General features: G+C 45.0%; 1 protein-coding gene across 1 annotated transcript in view; it reads left to right on the forward strand.

The window, feature by feature from the left end:
- Positions 1-16,570, forward strand: part of mccc2 (methylcrotonyl-CoA carboxylase subunit 2) — a 69,356-nt gene that overhangs the window by 4,401 nt on the left and 48,385 nt on the right. The window contains exons 3-4 of the mRNA XM_078397060.1: positions 1,474-1,558; positions 6,523-6,624. Of these exons, the coding sequence (XP_078253186.1) occupies positions 1,474-1,558; positions 6,523-6,624 (187 nt within the window). The remainder of the gene's footprint in view (positions 1-1,473; positions 1,559-6,522; positions 6,625-16,570) is intronic.

Raw genomic sequence — 16,570 nt, forward strand, 5'->3', positions numbered from 1 at the left:
AACAGAATTAGTACTTTCAAGAATTGGATAGGGACTTGAGAAAAAATAATTTGCCAGGCTCTGGGGAGAAGTGGGAGTGTGACAGAGCACAGTGTTGTGCTCCGAGCTGGCATAGACTTAAGAGCCGTTTGGCTGTCTTCGGTGCTGCAATGATTCTACAATTGTTTTAGATGGAGTTTCTGAGTTGCGCAGTATTTAGTCAAAGATGGAGAGTTTTTTTCCCTTCCCATCCAATTTGATTGAATTCTTCGAGAAGTAACAGAATGTATTAAGAAGGCCAATGCAGTTGATGGATTCAAATGTGGTCAACATGGATTTCAAGATTCAAGATTCCACATGGATCAAAGGAAAATTAGCAAATAGACAATAGACAATAGGTGCAGGAGGAGGCCATTCGGCCCTTCGAATCAGCACCGCTCGAAATAGAATCCAAATATGGCTTGATTATCGGGGCAGAGTATGATGGTGGACGGTTATTTTTATGAGTGAAAGCCTCTGATCTGAGGTTCACTCCAAGGGTCGGCGTTGGGAACTTAATGTTAGACAAATTGGAGATTTAAAAGAGCGGAACAAGTATAATGGATGCGAGTGGATACTCTTGCTTCAGCACACAGAGTTTTTTGTGTATTGTCTTTCTGCTGACCGGTTAGCACGCAACAAAAGCTTTTCACTGTACCTCAGTACACGTGACAATAAGCTAAACTCAACTAAATTCAAGTCTCCTTGATCCAGCACAATGTTGTTTGCATACTGTTAATGTTTGTGATATGCATGAAGCTTTGGATATGGATGCAGGAGGTATGATTAGTACGTTTACGAATGACATGAAAATTAGTGGTGTTAATGAGGATGTATTCAAGAGAGAGTTAGATTTAGCTCTTAGGGTAATGGTGCCAAGGAACATGGGAAGAAAGCAGGAACAGGGTACTGATTTTGGATAATCAGCCATGATCATATTCAATGGCAGTGCTGGCACGAAGGGCTGAATTGCCTACTCCTGCACCTATTTTCTATGTTTCTATGAGATTGCAGGATGAGATTGATCAGTTAGTAAAATGGACAGAGTAAAGGCAGATGGATTTAATCCCATGAAGTATGAAATTGTGTAAATTATGTAGAATTTACACAATGCTTGGTAAATCCTAGTCAGTACTGAGGAACAGAGGGGCCTTGGGATACAAGACCGAGATCCCTGTAAGTGGCATCTCGAGTAGATACGATGGTGAAGAGGTCATGTGAATACCAGCCTTCATTAAGCAAGGCATAAAATATAAGGGCAGGTGCAGAATGAGTGGAGGGCAGCACGTTCAGGAGGGGAGAGGTTAGAGTTAGTCAGTATTTTTTCAGGGTTGTTGCAGAGTGAGTGGTAAATATAAGGGCAGGAAGGTTCTGGAAATATTTACTTTATTTTGTCTTGTATAAAATATAACTTTATTACGTTCATGCCAGTAACGTTCTCCTTATAATCCTCAGGGGGAGGAGAGAAAGCTCGACATCGGCACACATCCCGAGGAAAGTTGCTTCCTCGAGAACGTATTGATCAATTGTTAGATCCGGGGTGAGTGATCTAATGCTACCCTAGAGGACCTATTGATATTTACTTTTTCAGACAACAATGAAGTAGAGTCATAGAGTTACACAGCACAGAAACAGGCTCTTCGTCCCAACTTGCCTATGCTGACCAAGTTGTCTACCTGAGCTCGTCCCATTTGCTTGCATTTTTCCATATCTCTTTAAACCTTTCCTATCCATGTACCATGTTGGGGCGATCGATGCTTCCGCGTTGGGGCGATCGAAGCTCCCACGTTGGGGCGATTGAAGCTCCCACATTGGGGCGATTGAAGCTCCCGCATCAGGGCGATCGAAGCTCCCACGTTGGGGCGATTGAAGCTCCAGTGTCGGGGCGATTGAAGCTCCCGCGTTGGGGCGATTGAAGCTCCAGTGTCGGGGCGATTGAAGCTCCCGCGTTGGGGCGATTGAAGCTCCAGTGTCGGGGCGATTGAAGCTCCCACGTTGGGGCGATTGAAGCTCCCACGTTGGGGCGATTGAAGCTCCAGTGTCGGGGCGATTGAAGCTCCCACGTTGGGGCGATTGAAGCTCCCGCGTTGGGGCGATTGAAGCTCCCTTGTTGGGGCGATTGATGCTCCCGCGTTTGGGCGATTGAAGCTCCAGTGTCGGGGCGATCGAAGCTCCCGTGTCGGGACGATTGAAGCTCCCGCGTCGGGGCGATTGATGCTCCCGCGTTTGGGCGATTGAAGCTCCAGCGTCGGGACGATCGAAGCTCCCGCGTCGGGGCGGTCGAAGCTCTCGCATCAGGGCGATTGAAGCTCCCACGTAGGGGCGATTGATGCTCCTGCGTCGGGGCGATTAAAGCTCCTGCGTCGGGGCGGTCGAAGCTTATGCGTTGGGGCGATCGAAGTACCCGCGTAGGGGCGATCGAAGCTCCCGCGTTGGGGCGATTGAAGCTCCCTTGTTGGGGCGATTGATGCTCCCGCGTTTGGGCGATTGAAGCTCCAGTGTCGGGGCGATCGAAGCTCCCGTGTCGGGACGATTGAAGCTCCCGCGTCGGGGCGATTGATGCTCCCGCGTTTGGGCGATTGAAGCTCCAGCGTCGGGACGATCGAAGCTCCCGCGTCGGGGCGGTCGAAGCTCTCGCATCAGGGCGATTGAAGCTCCCACGTAGGGGCGATTGATGCTCCTGCGTCGGGGCGATTAAAGCTCCTGCGTCGGGGCGGTCGAAGCTTATGCGTTGGGGCGATCGAAGTACCCGCGTAGGGGCGATCGAAGCTCCCGCGTTGGGGCGATCGAAGTTCCCGCGTTGGGGCGATCGAAGCTCCTGCGTTGGGGCGATCGAAGTTCCCGCGTTGGGGCGATTGAAGTTCCCGCGTTGGGGCGATCGAAGTTCCCGCGTTGGGGCGATCGAAGTTCCCGCGTTGGGGCGATCGAAGTTCCCGCGTTGGGGCGATCGAAGCTCCCGTGTCGGGGCGGTCGAAGCTCTCGCGTTGGGGCGATCGAAGTTCCTGCGTTGGGGCGATTGATGCTCCGGCGTCGGGGCGATCGAAGTTCCTGCGGCTTGGAATTCCCGAATTTGTTCTCTGACCAGAGACCGCGAGCTCCACGATATTTAAGTTCGCAGGCTTCCCGCGGTGGAGCCCTCGAAGTCGGTCTCCAGCAAAGGCTGCCAACTCCGCGATGTTAGGCCGCAGTGCGGACGAAGATACGATAAGGAGAAAAAGCGCATCTCCGTCGAGGTCAGAGATTAGAAAAAGTTTCCTCCAACCCCCTCCCCCAGCCCCTCACATAAAACAAGCTAAAGAACACGAAAAACATACATTTAACACATACTAAAAAAACAATGAAGAAGAAAGGGACAGACAGACTGTTGGCGAGGCAGCCATTGCTGACGCCACCGTAGTAGTTATTAGGAGAAGGCAGGAGAATGGCATTGAGAGGGAGAGATAGATCAGCCATGATTGGATGGCAGGGTGGACGATGAGCTGAATGCTCTACTTCCGCGGGCCTATGACTTATGAACATGAATTCTTCCTATAGGTGAGCAACCAGAACTGCACATGATATTCCAATTGTGGTCCACTCTGTCTACCTGAGTCTCCGCTCTCAGGGAATTATGTACTTGTACTCCCGGTCCCTCGGTTCTCTAACACTCTCCAAGGTCCTATCATGCACTGTGCATGTCCTGGCCTGATTTAAATTCAGTTTACTTTATAGTCATATACACCAGGATGCAATGAAATTCCTTGCTCACAGAGGAAACAGCAAGTATACAGAAATGAAAATCACATTAAATGCTTGTCAATTGCAAAGCTGTAGAATGGTGGAAAATTGCAGCACAAAATCAAACACTATTAACTTATCAAAGTTAAACTGTCAGAATTAAATTCCATCTGTCATTCTTTGGCCCACTACCCTAGGTGAACTAGATCCTGTTCTGACCTAAGATAACCCTCTTCACTGTCCACTGTACCACCATTTTAGGTGTCGTCCGCAAATTTATTAATCATGTTAGCAACATTAGCATCAAATCATTACTATAGATGAAGAAAGCAACAGTTTAGGTAGTTTAGTTTATTGTCACGTGTACCAAGGTACGGTGAAAAGCTTTTGTTGCATGCTAACCAGTCAGCAGAAAGACATTACATGATTACAATAGAGCCATCCACATTGTTCAGATACATGATGAAGGGAATAACGTGAATAACATTCAGTGCAAGATAAAGTCAGCAAAGTCCGATCAAAGATAGTCCAAGGGTCTCCAATGAGGTAGATAGTAGTTCAGGACTGCTCTCTAGTTGTAGTAAGATGATTTAGTTGCCCGATAACAGCTGGGCAGAAACTGTCCCTGAATCTGGAGCGGTATGTTTTCACATTTCTATACCTTTTGCCTGATGGGAGAGGGTCCTTGATTATGTTAGTGGCCTTGCAGAGATAGCATGAGGTTTGTTTGTGGGATGGTCTGGGCTGCGTCCACAACTCTCTGCATTTTCTTGCGGTCTAGGATGGAGCTGTTCCCAAACCATGCTGTTATCCATCTCGATAAAATGCTTTCTACGGCGCACCTGTAAAAGTTGGTGAGAGTTGTTGAGGACCCCCTCATTGAACCCTGCAGCACTCTGGTCAAGGGCCTCCAATCAGAAAAGCAATCGTCTACTACCATCCTCTTACTCCTTCCACCAAGCCATTTGGCTAGTTGGCTCTGGATTCCATGTGATCTAATAACACCAGTTAATAAAATATTTCTTCTGTTAAGCTTTGTTATAATACAAGTTTCATACTTTAAAAAAGAACATCTATATTGCTTTAGACACAAAATGCTGGAGTAACTCTGCAAGACAGGTAGCATCTCTGGAGAGAAGGAATGGGTGACGTTTATGGTCGAGACCCTTCTTCGAAAACATCACCTATTCCTTCTCTCCAGAGATGCTACCTGTCCCGCTGAGTTACTCCAGCATTTTGTGTCCATCTTTGATTTAAACATACTTGTAAAAAGAGAAAAGCTATAAAGATGTGTAGGAAGGAACAGCATCTAAATGCTGTTCCTTCCTACACATCTTTATAGCTTTTCTCTTTTTACAAGTTTCACACTTTCAAAAAAAACATCTGTACTGTTTTCCCTTGAGAAAATACTGGTGTAATGATTGAAGAGAAAAACAAAACTAAACTAGACAAGAAACCAGTTTAGCTGTTGGTCGGATTGGCTGTATGTACGTATATTAGACTTTTGCATTTAATGAGATTCCGGGAGCTTGCTTATGTGTAATGGTGTCCATAAATCAGGTGTTTGTAACCTGCCTATATAAGCAATATACCCAAATACTATTTTGAAACATACCTAATTCTTAGAAGCATTATTTAAAGAACTCATTTCCATTGAAACCATCTCATTGTTATCGATATCCTTTTGTTTAGAGATACAGCGTGGAAACAGGTCCTTTCGGCCCACCGGGTCCGGGCCGACCAGCGATCCCAGCACATTAACACTATCCTACACACACTAGGAACAATTTTTATATTTACCAAGCCAATTAACCTACATACCTGTACGTCTTTGGAGTGTGGGAGGAAACTGAAGATCTCGGAGAAAACCCACGCAGATCACGGGGAGAACGTACAAAGTCCGTACAAACAGCACCTGTAGTCAGGATCGAACCCGGGTCTTGACGCTGCATGGCAGCAACTCTACCGCTGCGCCACCGTGCCGCCCTTTTGCATCCTTAACTTTTGCAGGTTCAGATGAACAGTTGTTTTCTTCTCCCCATGCATGTTGTCTGGCCTGTTAAGTATCTCCAGCAATTTTGTGAGGCCAAATGCAAATTGGAGGAACAGCATCTCATATTTTGCTTGGGCAGCTTACAACCCAGTGGTATAAATGTTGATTTCTCTAACTACAAGTAACCCTTGCATTTCCCACCCCCCCCCTCTCCATCCCTCCCCCACCCAAGTTGTACCAGCTTCAAAGTCTTGTTGTCTCATTGTCTATACTTGTTTTCACCTGGGCCACAGGTGAATGGTGTGTTTCCTTTATCATCGTTACTTTTTTGAAATCTTTCATTAATTTGTTCTTTATCTCTCTACATCACCGTCTATATCTCTTGTTTCCCTTTCCCCTGACTCTCCGTCTGAAGAAGGGTCTCAACCCCAAAACGTCACTGTGATGTATACATGCAACAATATGGTAAAGCTGCGCCTGCGCATTGCGAAAATACACAGAGTTAAAATGGCGATCTTGTGTCCAGACGTGTCATGTTCTGGTCTCCAACTTAATGCGTACTTTTGAGAATGATACTGAGTAGAACGTATCATTAATTGGCGACGAGGATAAACTTGTTTGAAGTTTCGCCTGGTGACTTGCTGTTGTGGCCTCAGAAGGCAGGAATTCTCTGCCTCAGAAGGCAGTGGAGGCCAATCTGCTGTTATCTGGGCAGCATGTTATCAATGAAAACGGTATTTGAAGTACCTTAGAGTTGTTTTAATTTAATTTGTAAAAAATGTTTTATTTGACAGATCTCCATTCTTAGAATTTTCGCAGTTCGCGGGTTATCACCTCTATGGTGAGGAGGAGGTACCAGCAGGAGGTATCATCACAGGCATCGGAAGTGTATCAGGGTGAGCATGAAATTAAAGTGTTAAAAGCCTTCCCTTTCTCAGCTTTTTCCTTTACAAGATATTTTGGAAGGGCAATCAAAATGGTGTAATTTTTTTAAAGTGGGGTGGAAGTTGGGGGATTGATGGGGAAATGAGCCACTGTCCTAATGGATAACCACGTTGACTGCAGATATAAACTAATTCTTTCACAAAATGCTGGAGTAACTCAGCAGGTCAGGCAGCATCTCAGGAGAGAAGGAATGGGTGATGTTTCGTGTCAAGACCCGAAACGTCGCCCATTCCTTCTCTCCTGAGATGCTGCCTGACCTGCTGAATTACTCCAGCATTTTGTGAATAAATACCTTCGATTTGTACCAGCATCTGCAGTTATTTTCTTATATAAACTAATTCCTTACTCAGATTCAGAAGGATTCTCATGTTATTTATTGAGTTTAGTTTATCGTCACGTGTACCGGAAGCTCAAAAGGGAAGGTTGTAGAATCTTGCGGGAAGAAAAAAAGAATAGGCAATTCCGAAAAGGGGTGAAGAAAAGATAAGACTTTCCTTTCATTATCCTGGCCTAAGTTGAAATGCTTAATTTCTACCCGCATGTTCTATCTTACTGAATGTAAAATGCCATGAAAACTTTGCAAAAAGTATTTTTCTTATTTTCGTTATTTCAAATTAACCTAAGCAGGAGCTTTGGAAGCAGTATGCTGTCCAAATGTGGTCAGAACTGTTGCAGGAAATTAATTTTCAAGAAGATCTGGCCTTCATTTATCAGTAGTTTACCTTTGTGTGCCCTCTTCTGGTGAAGACAGATCCAGCCAAATGAAAATACAAAAAAAAATCAGGATCCATGGTATTTAGATGTAGTAACTGCATAAAATGATTAGGAGTTCGAGGCAGATGTTGTCCAATCCCATGTGGATTGTAAGGCAAAATCCCACATTAAAAGGTGGTTGGTCAATACAGGTAGTTCTGCTAAAACAGATACCTTCGTTCCTCGAATGATAGAAAATTGTATTTATAAAAACAATTGCGTTAGATGGGGAAAAGGGGGTTCAGGCTAAAGTGGTTTCACCTTCGCAATACCAGAGTGATTTATCTCACAGATTTTTCAAAACAAGAGTTTATTTTAATAGCTATAAGTTTATTCTTGTTACTGCAAGCTAACCAAAACTAAAGGCTGTATGGAGTATCATTGCTCAAGTGTGATTGCTTGTCAATTTCAGTGACCACCTCTGGTGAAACTAACAGACGGTGTTCTTAGGTGTCTGATTACTGTGGGGAGGTTACGTGAAAACAGTTTTATTTCCCTCGACTAAAAAAGTTAAAGTTAAGACTACATATTTCTGCTGATCGATTGCCTAAGTAACTTTGCAGTGATTTTCTGGTTCCCGATAAAAATCCCATTATAACCAATGTGGCCCGCATAATACAGTGTTTTCTTATCCGTTGATTATGTTATATGCAATTAGCATTGTGGAAACACATGTTATAGCGGAACTAGCGGTAAATGGTTTTACAGACTGTCACAGGATACCAGTAGTGTACAGCAAGGGTCAGTGCTGGGATCACTACTTTTCTTGATGGATATAAATGACTTGGATGATGGAATGCAAAGGAACATGTTTTTGGATGATACCAAGCTTGGAGGTGTGTGATAAGCAGTGAGGATAATATTAATTGATTGCAATAAAAGATTGATATGGCAGCGGAATGGACTGAGGTGCATGTGGAATTTGCAGCGGAGAAGTCTGAGGCGATGCAATTTGGCACGGGGTGGAAGATGGAGGGAGGTTCAACGGAAAAATGAGCCACTGCCCTAATGATAACCACGATGGCTGCCGGTATAAGCTAATTCCTTTCTCCGATCCAAAAGGATTCTTGTTACAGGGACGCTCAAAATAGAAGGGATGGAAGGGCTGGTATAGATTTAATGATGCAGGTCTAAAGTGCATGGAGGAACAAGGGGACCTGCTGGATCACGTGCATATCATCTCTGAAGATGATGGAATAAATTGAGAGAGCTGTTGAAAGTGTTTATTTATCATATGCATCGGACATGAACTAGAGCAATTAAATTCTTACTTGCTGCGATTTTACAGGCACATTTGGTGTTTAGCCTTCATAAATAAAGTCATTGACTATAAAAGTGATAAATGGAGCATACTAGCAGAAGGAAAGCATTGAAGGTTCACCAGATTGATTCCTAGGATGGCGGGTTTGACTGGACTGTTGCACAGAGAGCTGACATGGAGTCAATGGGTCATGTTTCATTCTGTGTTCTTTAGCCGTACAGTACGGAAACAGGCTTTTCAGCCAAATTAATCCATGCTAACCAACGTGCCCAATCGAAGCCAGTTCCATTTGCCAGCATTTAACTTGTATCCCTCTCAATCTTTCCTATCCATTTAGCTGTTAAAATGGCTTTTAAATGTTGTTATCCCTGCCTCAATTACTTCCTCTGGCAGCTTGTTCCATATACACACCAACTTCTGTTCGGAAAAGTTGCCTCTCAGGTTAACATACAAACATAGAAAATAGGTGCAAGAGTACGCCAATCGGCCCTATTCAATATGATCATGGCCGATTATCCAGAATCAGTGCCGCGTTCCTGCTTTCTCCCCATATCCCTTGATTCCGTTAGCCTTCCTATTAGGTTCCTTCCTATTAAATATTTTCGCCTTCTAGTTCTTGATTCCCCAACTCTGTGAAAAAGACTCTGTGCATTTACCTCATCCATCACCCCTTAGTCTCCTGTGCTCTAAGGAATTATGTACCAGTCTGTCAAACCTGTAATAAATATATGACAATAGGCTCATATATGACAATACATGAGATTAAACGAAAAAGACTTGTGGACAAAGACTTGTGGAATTATTTTTGGTGGCAAATAAATTAAAAAATATAACTTGAGGAGATTGGATGTATTCAAGAGATAATTAGATGTAGCTCTTCGGGCTAACGGAATCAAGGGATATGGGGAGAAAGCAGGAATGGGGTACTGATTTTGGATGATCAAAATCCAAAATCCATGATCACATTGAATGGCGTTGCTGGCTCGAAGGGCCGAATGGCCTACTCCTGCACCTATTTTCAATGTTTCTATGTTTCTAAAGTGTTGTGTGCATGTGCACAGTTGGAAATAAAAATAAAAACACGAATACATAAAGCAGGCAGATCTCTCAGCATCTACAGAAGTGTTAATGTTTTATTTTGATAAAATATGTTTCATTGAACCTGGCTGTTGTCACGTAAATGGTAACAGCTAATCCTTGAATTTAAATTTTAGGACCAGCTTAAATTTCTCAGTTTTTAAATTCAACACCATTTGCTGCTGGATTTTAACATTGGTGGAAAGAGAGAAACTTGACATGTACCTCCCACCAGAGGGCACCAGTACAGTGCTCAATTGCGACTTGTTAGCTGATTTCCTAGCAATGATTACCATAGCAAAGAGTTGCAAGTATGGCAGCAGATACTCCACTTATAATTCACAGACAAGTGTTTGTACAATGAAACAGATTTGATTTTCCATTTGCATTAAATTATAAGGAAATAATACAACCTGGTCCCCTGACCATGACTTTCTCAGGGAATGCTATCTGATCTCAGAGGACTGCACAAATTCTAGAGTGACAACAGCCCTGCATCAGCTGCATCTTATAGAAACATAGAAAATAGGTGCAGGAGTAGGCCATTCGGCCCTTCGAGCCAGCATCGCCTTTCAATTTCTGGCTGAAAAGGTTTTTCCTCATCTCAGTCCTATATGGCCTACCCCTTATTCTTAAACTGTGACCCCTGGTTCTGGACTCCCCCCAACATCGGGAACATTTTTCCTGCATCTAGTCTGTCCAATCCCTTAAGAATTTTATATATTTCTATAAGATCCCCTCTCATCCTTCTAAATTCCAGTAAATATAAACCCAGTGACTCATTATATAAGCCCAGTCGATCCATTGAAGACAACCTGCTTCCATTCTTATGCTATGACACACATTTGATCTATTATATGAGGTTAAATAATATGTTGATTGTCTGTTTAGCTTAGGCAGAATTGTTGGATGATTTCAGTGCATATTGTTTTTGGCCTTTTGCAATCTTATTTACTGTCCTGCAAACAAAGATTGCAGAAGGCCAAAAACAATATGCACTGAAATCGTTTCATGGATCTTGCATTTTCAAATCAAATGATATGCAGAGAAAGAGACATCATTAAGATATCTTTTCTCTCTATCTTTTGTTCTATTATTAAACATGTTAAAACAAAGAAGTGTTGGAATAGATTTACTGTCTAGTTTAGTTTATTATTGTCCCGTATACCGAGGTAGTGAAAAACATTTGTTTGTGTGCTTTCCAGTCTGGCTGCACAGAACAGCTGAAGGTGGGAATAGTTCGAACATCTAACTGTTGGTGGGTAGACTTCATTGATTGTGCCATGCTCAGTGCATTATCTCGAACAGGCTTTCATATATTTCAAAAGCAAAACTCGCATGAAGTGGTTTTTGGTCAGATAGTTAAAAAGAGAAATGGAGTTAGTGCAGCAGAAAAGTGATGCTGAGGTAAAAGGATAGCTGTGATTTTATTTAATGGCAGAGTACACTCAAGAGATTAAATGGTTCACTCCTACTCTTTCATTTGTACCAATTGCATAAGTAGGTGTCAATATTCTATGAAGTCAATTTGGCTGAACTATTTTCACTCATAAGATCATGTGATAGGATCAGAATTAGGTCATTCAGCCCATCAAGTCCACTCTGCTAATCAACCATGACTGATCTATCTCTCCCTCCTAACCCCATTCTCCTGCCTTCTCCCCATAACCTCTGACACCTGTACTAAGATTGCCTTCTGCAATCTTTGTTTGCAGGACACCTGTACTAATCAAGAATCTATCTATCTGTGCCTTAAAAAATATCCATTGACTTGGCCTCCACAGCCTTCTGTGGCAAAGAATTCCATAGATTCACCACCCTCTGACTAAAGAAATGTCTCCTCATCTTCCTAAAAAATCGTCCTTTAATTCTGAGGCTATGACCTCTTGACCTACACTCTCCCACTAGTGAAAATATCCTCTCCACATCCACTCTATCCAAGCCTTTCACTATTCTGTACGTTTCAATGAGGTTCTGTGGCAAAGAATTCCACTCAGACTTCGTCCTACTCTATTATTATCATTTGTATATGTCTTAGCTCTTTCAATGGTTTGATTATTTTTTTCTCCAGATTTGTCACAGAATGTGTACCATTATCTTTCTCTTAGACCAGCTCAATGGTCAAGAAAGATATGTTCGGAGGTGGCTGCTGAGGCTGATGTGGGATCCGCAGACTCTACCAGAGACGGGGCAGGAGTGTGTGATGGTTGGGTGGTTTGTGAGATGCTCTGCTAGTTCTGCCTTTTATATTGGGCTTCTGTGTGCCCACAATGCATGTTTCTCAAGGTAGTCAATAGAATGGTCGTGGACCAGGAGTTCCCTTATGTCATTTATTCATTTGAGGTTTTGGGAACACTTTTGATTCCTGTTCTCTGTTCACATAGTGCTCTCTTCCTGCGATAATGATCAGAGTAGTGTCTTGATTGGGAGTCTCCTTTCTGACAAAGCAGGTTGATGGTTATGAATGGACAATGCTCCTAGCATCATCTGTCAGGAGGATCAGCCTGATCGAGTTAATTATGTAGGGCCCCAATCCATCCTCGCTGAACTTGCCTTGTCAGAGGTATTAATATTTTGTGAAGTCGAGCATCCATTTAGCTGAACTCCATATTTCCACTCGCACTTTGTCCTGCTCTATTATTATCATTTGATTTATGACTGAGCATTTTCAGTAGTTTGATTGTTTTTATTCTCCAGATTGTCACAGAATGTATACCATTGTCTTTTTCTTAGATGAGCTCAAAGGTCAAGAAAGATATGTTCCGAGGTGATTGATGAGGCTGATGTGGGATCCACAGACTCGACCATAGATGGGGCAGGAGTGTCTGACGAGTGTGTGGTTTGTGAGATGCTTGTGCCTTAGTTTCCTTCCCCTAATGTCTCCACCTCCTTGCCCTTCTCTCCTTTAAAACGTCCCAAAATCTGCTTTTGATCATCTTTCCTAATTTTCTCTCTTGACTTAGTCAAGATATTGGATAATTCCCCTGTTAAAGATTCGAGTTGTCGTTGTTGAACAACTTCCATTGTCACGTATCCTCTCAACGGGGCTGAGATCTGTGTACTTTAGCTGTCATCAGCCGCTGAACTGATGTAAAAGATGCTTTCTGTGACAATTTGATAAATTATGCTCGGGGGTGTAAGTGCTTGCGTAAGGGCAAGCTTAGACTCCATTGCTGTATATAAGCCTGCAAATCTGCAAAGCCAGACAATAACAATCTATCACCCAACCGATACTAAAAATTGAATAGTCTCATTGGGTTTTGTTGAGCAAAAAGACTGTTATCATTTCCCAAGCTACAGTTCTGACAGTTTTTATATCCATAAAATTGATCAGCATCTCTCCTGTATAGTACCCTTTCATCCTCTTTGACAACTTGCTAAAAATGTCCATTGACAGTTGGTGGATTTTAATGCTAGTCAAGACCAAATGTGAGACTCATTTTAAGTGCAGTCTACTGGCGTACAGACCACCAAGTCTTTCATTACTTGAACATTCAAGTGTCATCTCCCTACATTTAGTTCCACATAGATTTGTAATTTTGGCAAGGATCATTGTTTCTTTAATGGAAAAAATAAACAAAAATGGAGAATGGTGAAAGCACTCAGCTTTCGTAAAGAGAGCACAAAGAAAGAGAAGTTAACAATTTACAGTGCAAACACTTCACCAGAACTGATGAGAGGTTACTTAGCAATGTTCAGTGTCCATTATTTTCACAGCTGATGACTGACCTATTGCATTTGCAATATTATCAGTTTTTGTTACAGACTTGCATCACTACCAACTTTATAATTTGCATGTCATCATTCCCCTGATTGTTTCTGTGATGCAGCTGAAGTTCTGCCCAAAGTAGTGAATGCTTTCATCATTCTCCATTTTGGTTCAATGAACAAAGCAAGAATCCAAACCAAAGTTGAAAATCTTTGTGGAAATAAAAGGAGAGAGATGTTCAAGTGATAAAATACTTGATTGCCTCTACGTCAGTAGACTGCACTTAAAAAGACAGGTTGTGGCAGCTCCCAAGGGTCAGGCCACTCCCACATCGAACCTTCCAGCACGGTGATGGACAGGTCCGGGGACTGCCCCCAGCTACGGGTATAAGTAGCATGGATTTTGGCGCGAGACCTGTCTTCAGTTTCTCACTGGAGCGGAGAGTAGTGTGCTGCTAGAAATAAAAGCCTTTACGGAATTTGCCTGGCTTCTCGCCTTCATTCCGGGCCCGTTTCGCGCACCGCTACACTGGTGACCCTCGACGCTTCGTTACCATATGATGGAGCCGAACAAGACGCTCGCCTGACCGTCCAACGCACAGCCCGCCCCGCCTCACCAGCCGACCAGGCCCAGCTCAGCGCGGTCGCATTGAAATTGCCCACCTTCTGGACCGCTCATATCTGGTTTCAACAGGTGGAGGCCAAATTCGAGCTGCGGGGCATTACCGTGGACGCCACCAGGTATTATTATGTGGTCGGCGCTCTGGACCAGGAAACAGCCGGCAGCGTCGTCTCTTACCTGCGCGACCCCCCGGCCGACGACAAGTACCGCGGCCTTAAGAAGCTCCTGCTCCATATTTACGGGCTTACCCGATTGGAGCGCGCGGCCAGGATACTCAGGATGGACGGCCTTGGCGACAGGTGGCCGTTAGCCCTGTTGAACGAAATGCTCGGCGGTCGACAATCAACACGCACAGATGCTGGCAGACTCCCCCGGTATTCCGACTCCCCAGTTCCGCACCACGAGTCCCAAGCACGGGGTGAGTCACAATATACAGACCACCAGCCTCCGCTCCACACCCGTGCGCGCCGACTCTGCATCGCTCGGGAGGAGTTTTGCACCATGGAGTCCCTGGGGATCGTCCGGGGTTCCGATAGCCCGTGGGCTTGCCCACTCCACATGGTCCCCAAGGCGAGTGGCAGTTGGCGTCCGTGTGGTGACTACCGGCGGCTTAACGACATGACCACCGCGGACCGGTACCCTGTCCCCCATATCCAGGACTTCAGTGCACACCTGGCTTGGGCCAAATTCTTTTCGAAGGTGGACCTGGTGTAGGGATATCATCAGATCCCGGTCCACCCGGACGACATCCCCAAAACGGCGATAATCACACCGTTCAGCCATTTCTTGAGGATGCCTTTCGGCCTCAAAAACGCCACACAGGCCTTTCAACACCTGATGGACTGGGTGTGCCGCGGGCTCGGGTTCGTCTTCGTCTACCTCGACGACATCCTTATGGCGAGCCGCTCCCGACAGGAGCTTTGCTCACATCTCCGGCAGCTCTGTCAGCAGCTCGACGAGCGCGGCCTGGCGATCAACCTGGAGAAGTGCCGGTTCGGCATCACCTCCATCGACTTCCTCGGGCATCGCGTGACCCCGCAGGGTGCTGTTCCGCTACCAGTGAAGGTCGAGGCAATCCGCCATTTCCCCTGTCTTTCAACGGTGCGTGGCCCGCAGGAGTTTGTGGGGATGGTTGCCTTCTGCCACTGTTTCGTGCCTACAGCACACGAATCACGCGGCCATTGTTCCAGCTGGCGGGTAAGCGAAGGAGGTGCAGTGGCACGACGAGGTGGTGTCGGCCTTCAATGAGTCGAAGGAAGCCCTCGCACGAGCAACGATGTTGGTCCACCCACAAGAGGGGGCCCCGACCGCCCAGACTGTGGGATGCATCGGAGAAGGCAGTTGGTGCGGTACTGGAGCAGTTCATGGCCGGGTCCTGGCGCCCACTGGCCTATTTCAGCAGGCAGTTAAATAGCGCCCAGAAGAATTACAGCGCGTTCGACTGCGAACTGTTCGCCCTGTACCTGGCAGTTCGGCACTTCCGCTATTTTCTGGAAGGCGGCCCGTTCACTTCCTCACGGTGGTGGACTGTTTCACGCGGTGGCCAGAAGCCATTCTGCAGGCTGATACCTCGACGGCGACGTGCCATTGCCCGCTTTGGAGTGCCGGTGGACATCTCCTCAGACTGAGGGCCGCAGTTCACCTCCGAGCTCTGGTCCTTGATGGCCAACCTGTTGGGTGTGTAGCTACACCACACCACGGCCTATCACCCGCAGGTAAACGGCCTGGTGGCGAGGTTCCACCGGCAACTCAAGGCTGTACTGAAACGCGTCTCACCGGCCCGAACTGGCTAGACACTCCGCAGTCATCTCACTCCACTAACCAAACCTCTGAAACATTCCTCTCTTGCACTTGACTGCCAAAAACAACTCTCCTCTCAGGCATCCATCATTATATAGCTCTGTATTCTTTCTCTGGCTTCTTTCCTTTATCTCCAAAACTCAACTCCCATGTGTAATGTCCAACAAAAGCATGATGTTGTAGCGGCAACTTAGTCCTTCCCAATAAAGTCCTTAAGCTTACCACTTTCACGAAAGGAGTAAAGTGAACATTCTTGATGCAAACAACAACAGAGAGATCTTCACGACGTTTCAGTTTAATTAGTTGTTTATTGAAGTAGTAATACAAACAGATTAGTATATCTCTAGTCATAGATCTGGTAAGAATCTGTATCTTGCCATGGCTCCTTCGTGTCTAACGCATAACGTCCCTGCCTTCCCAATTATACTCACAATTCTGACTCCTCCCCTGGCTCCTCCCAGTCCATATATGCACATATGCCCATATATGTAAGGCCAGTATTCATCTCACGACAACCCCCAAGTGCCCAAAAATAATGCAGCATGATACAAAATAATATAATATGCTAAGATGGCTAATAAACAAATGGCTCCTACAGATGTAATCTTCCATAACAGGGATGTGAATGGCATGTACCCTTTTATCCAGCAGCCATTGAAAGGAGCTTTGATGTGTA

This window comes from Rhinoraja longicauda, chromosome 3, assembly GCF_053455715.1.
Source record: "Rhinoraja longicauda isolate Sanriku21f chromosome 3, sRhiLon1.1, whole genome shotgun sequence".
Lineage (NCBI taxonomy): Eukaryota > Metazoa > Chordata > Chondrichthyes > Rajiformes > Arhynchobatidae > Rhinoraja > Rhinoraja longicauda.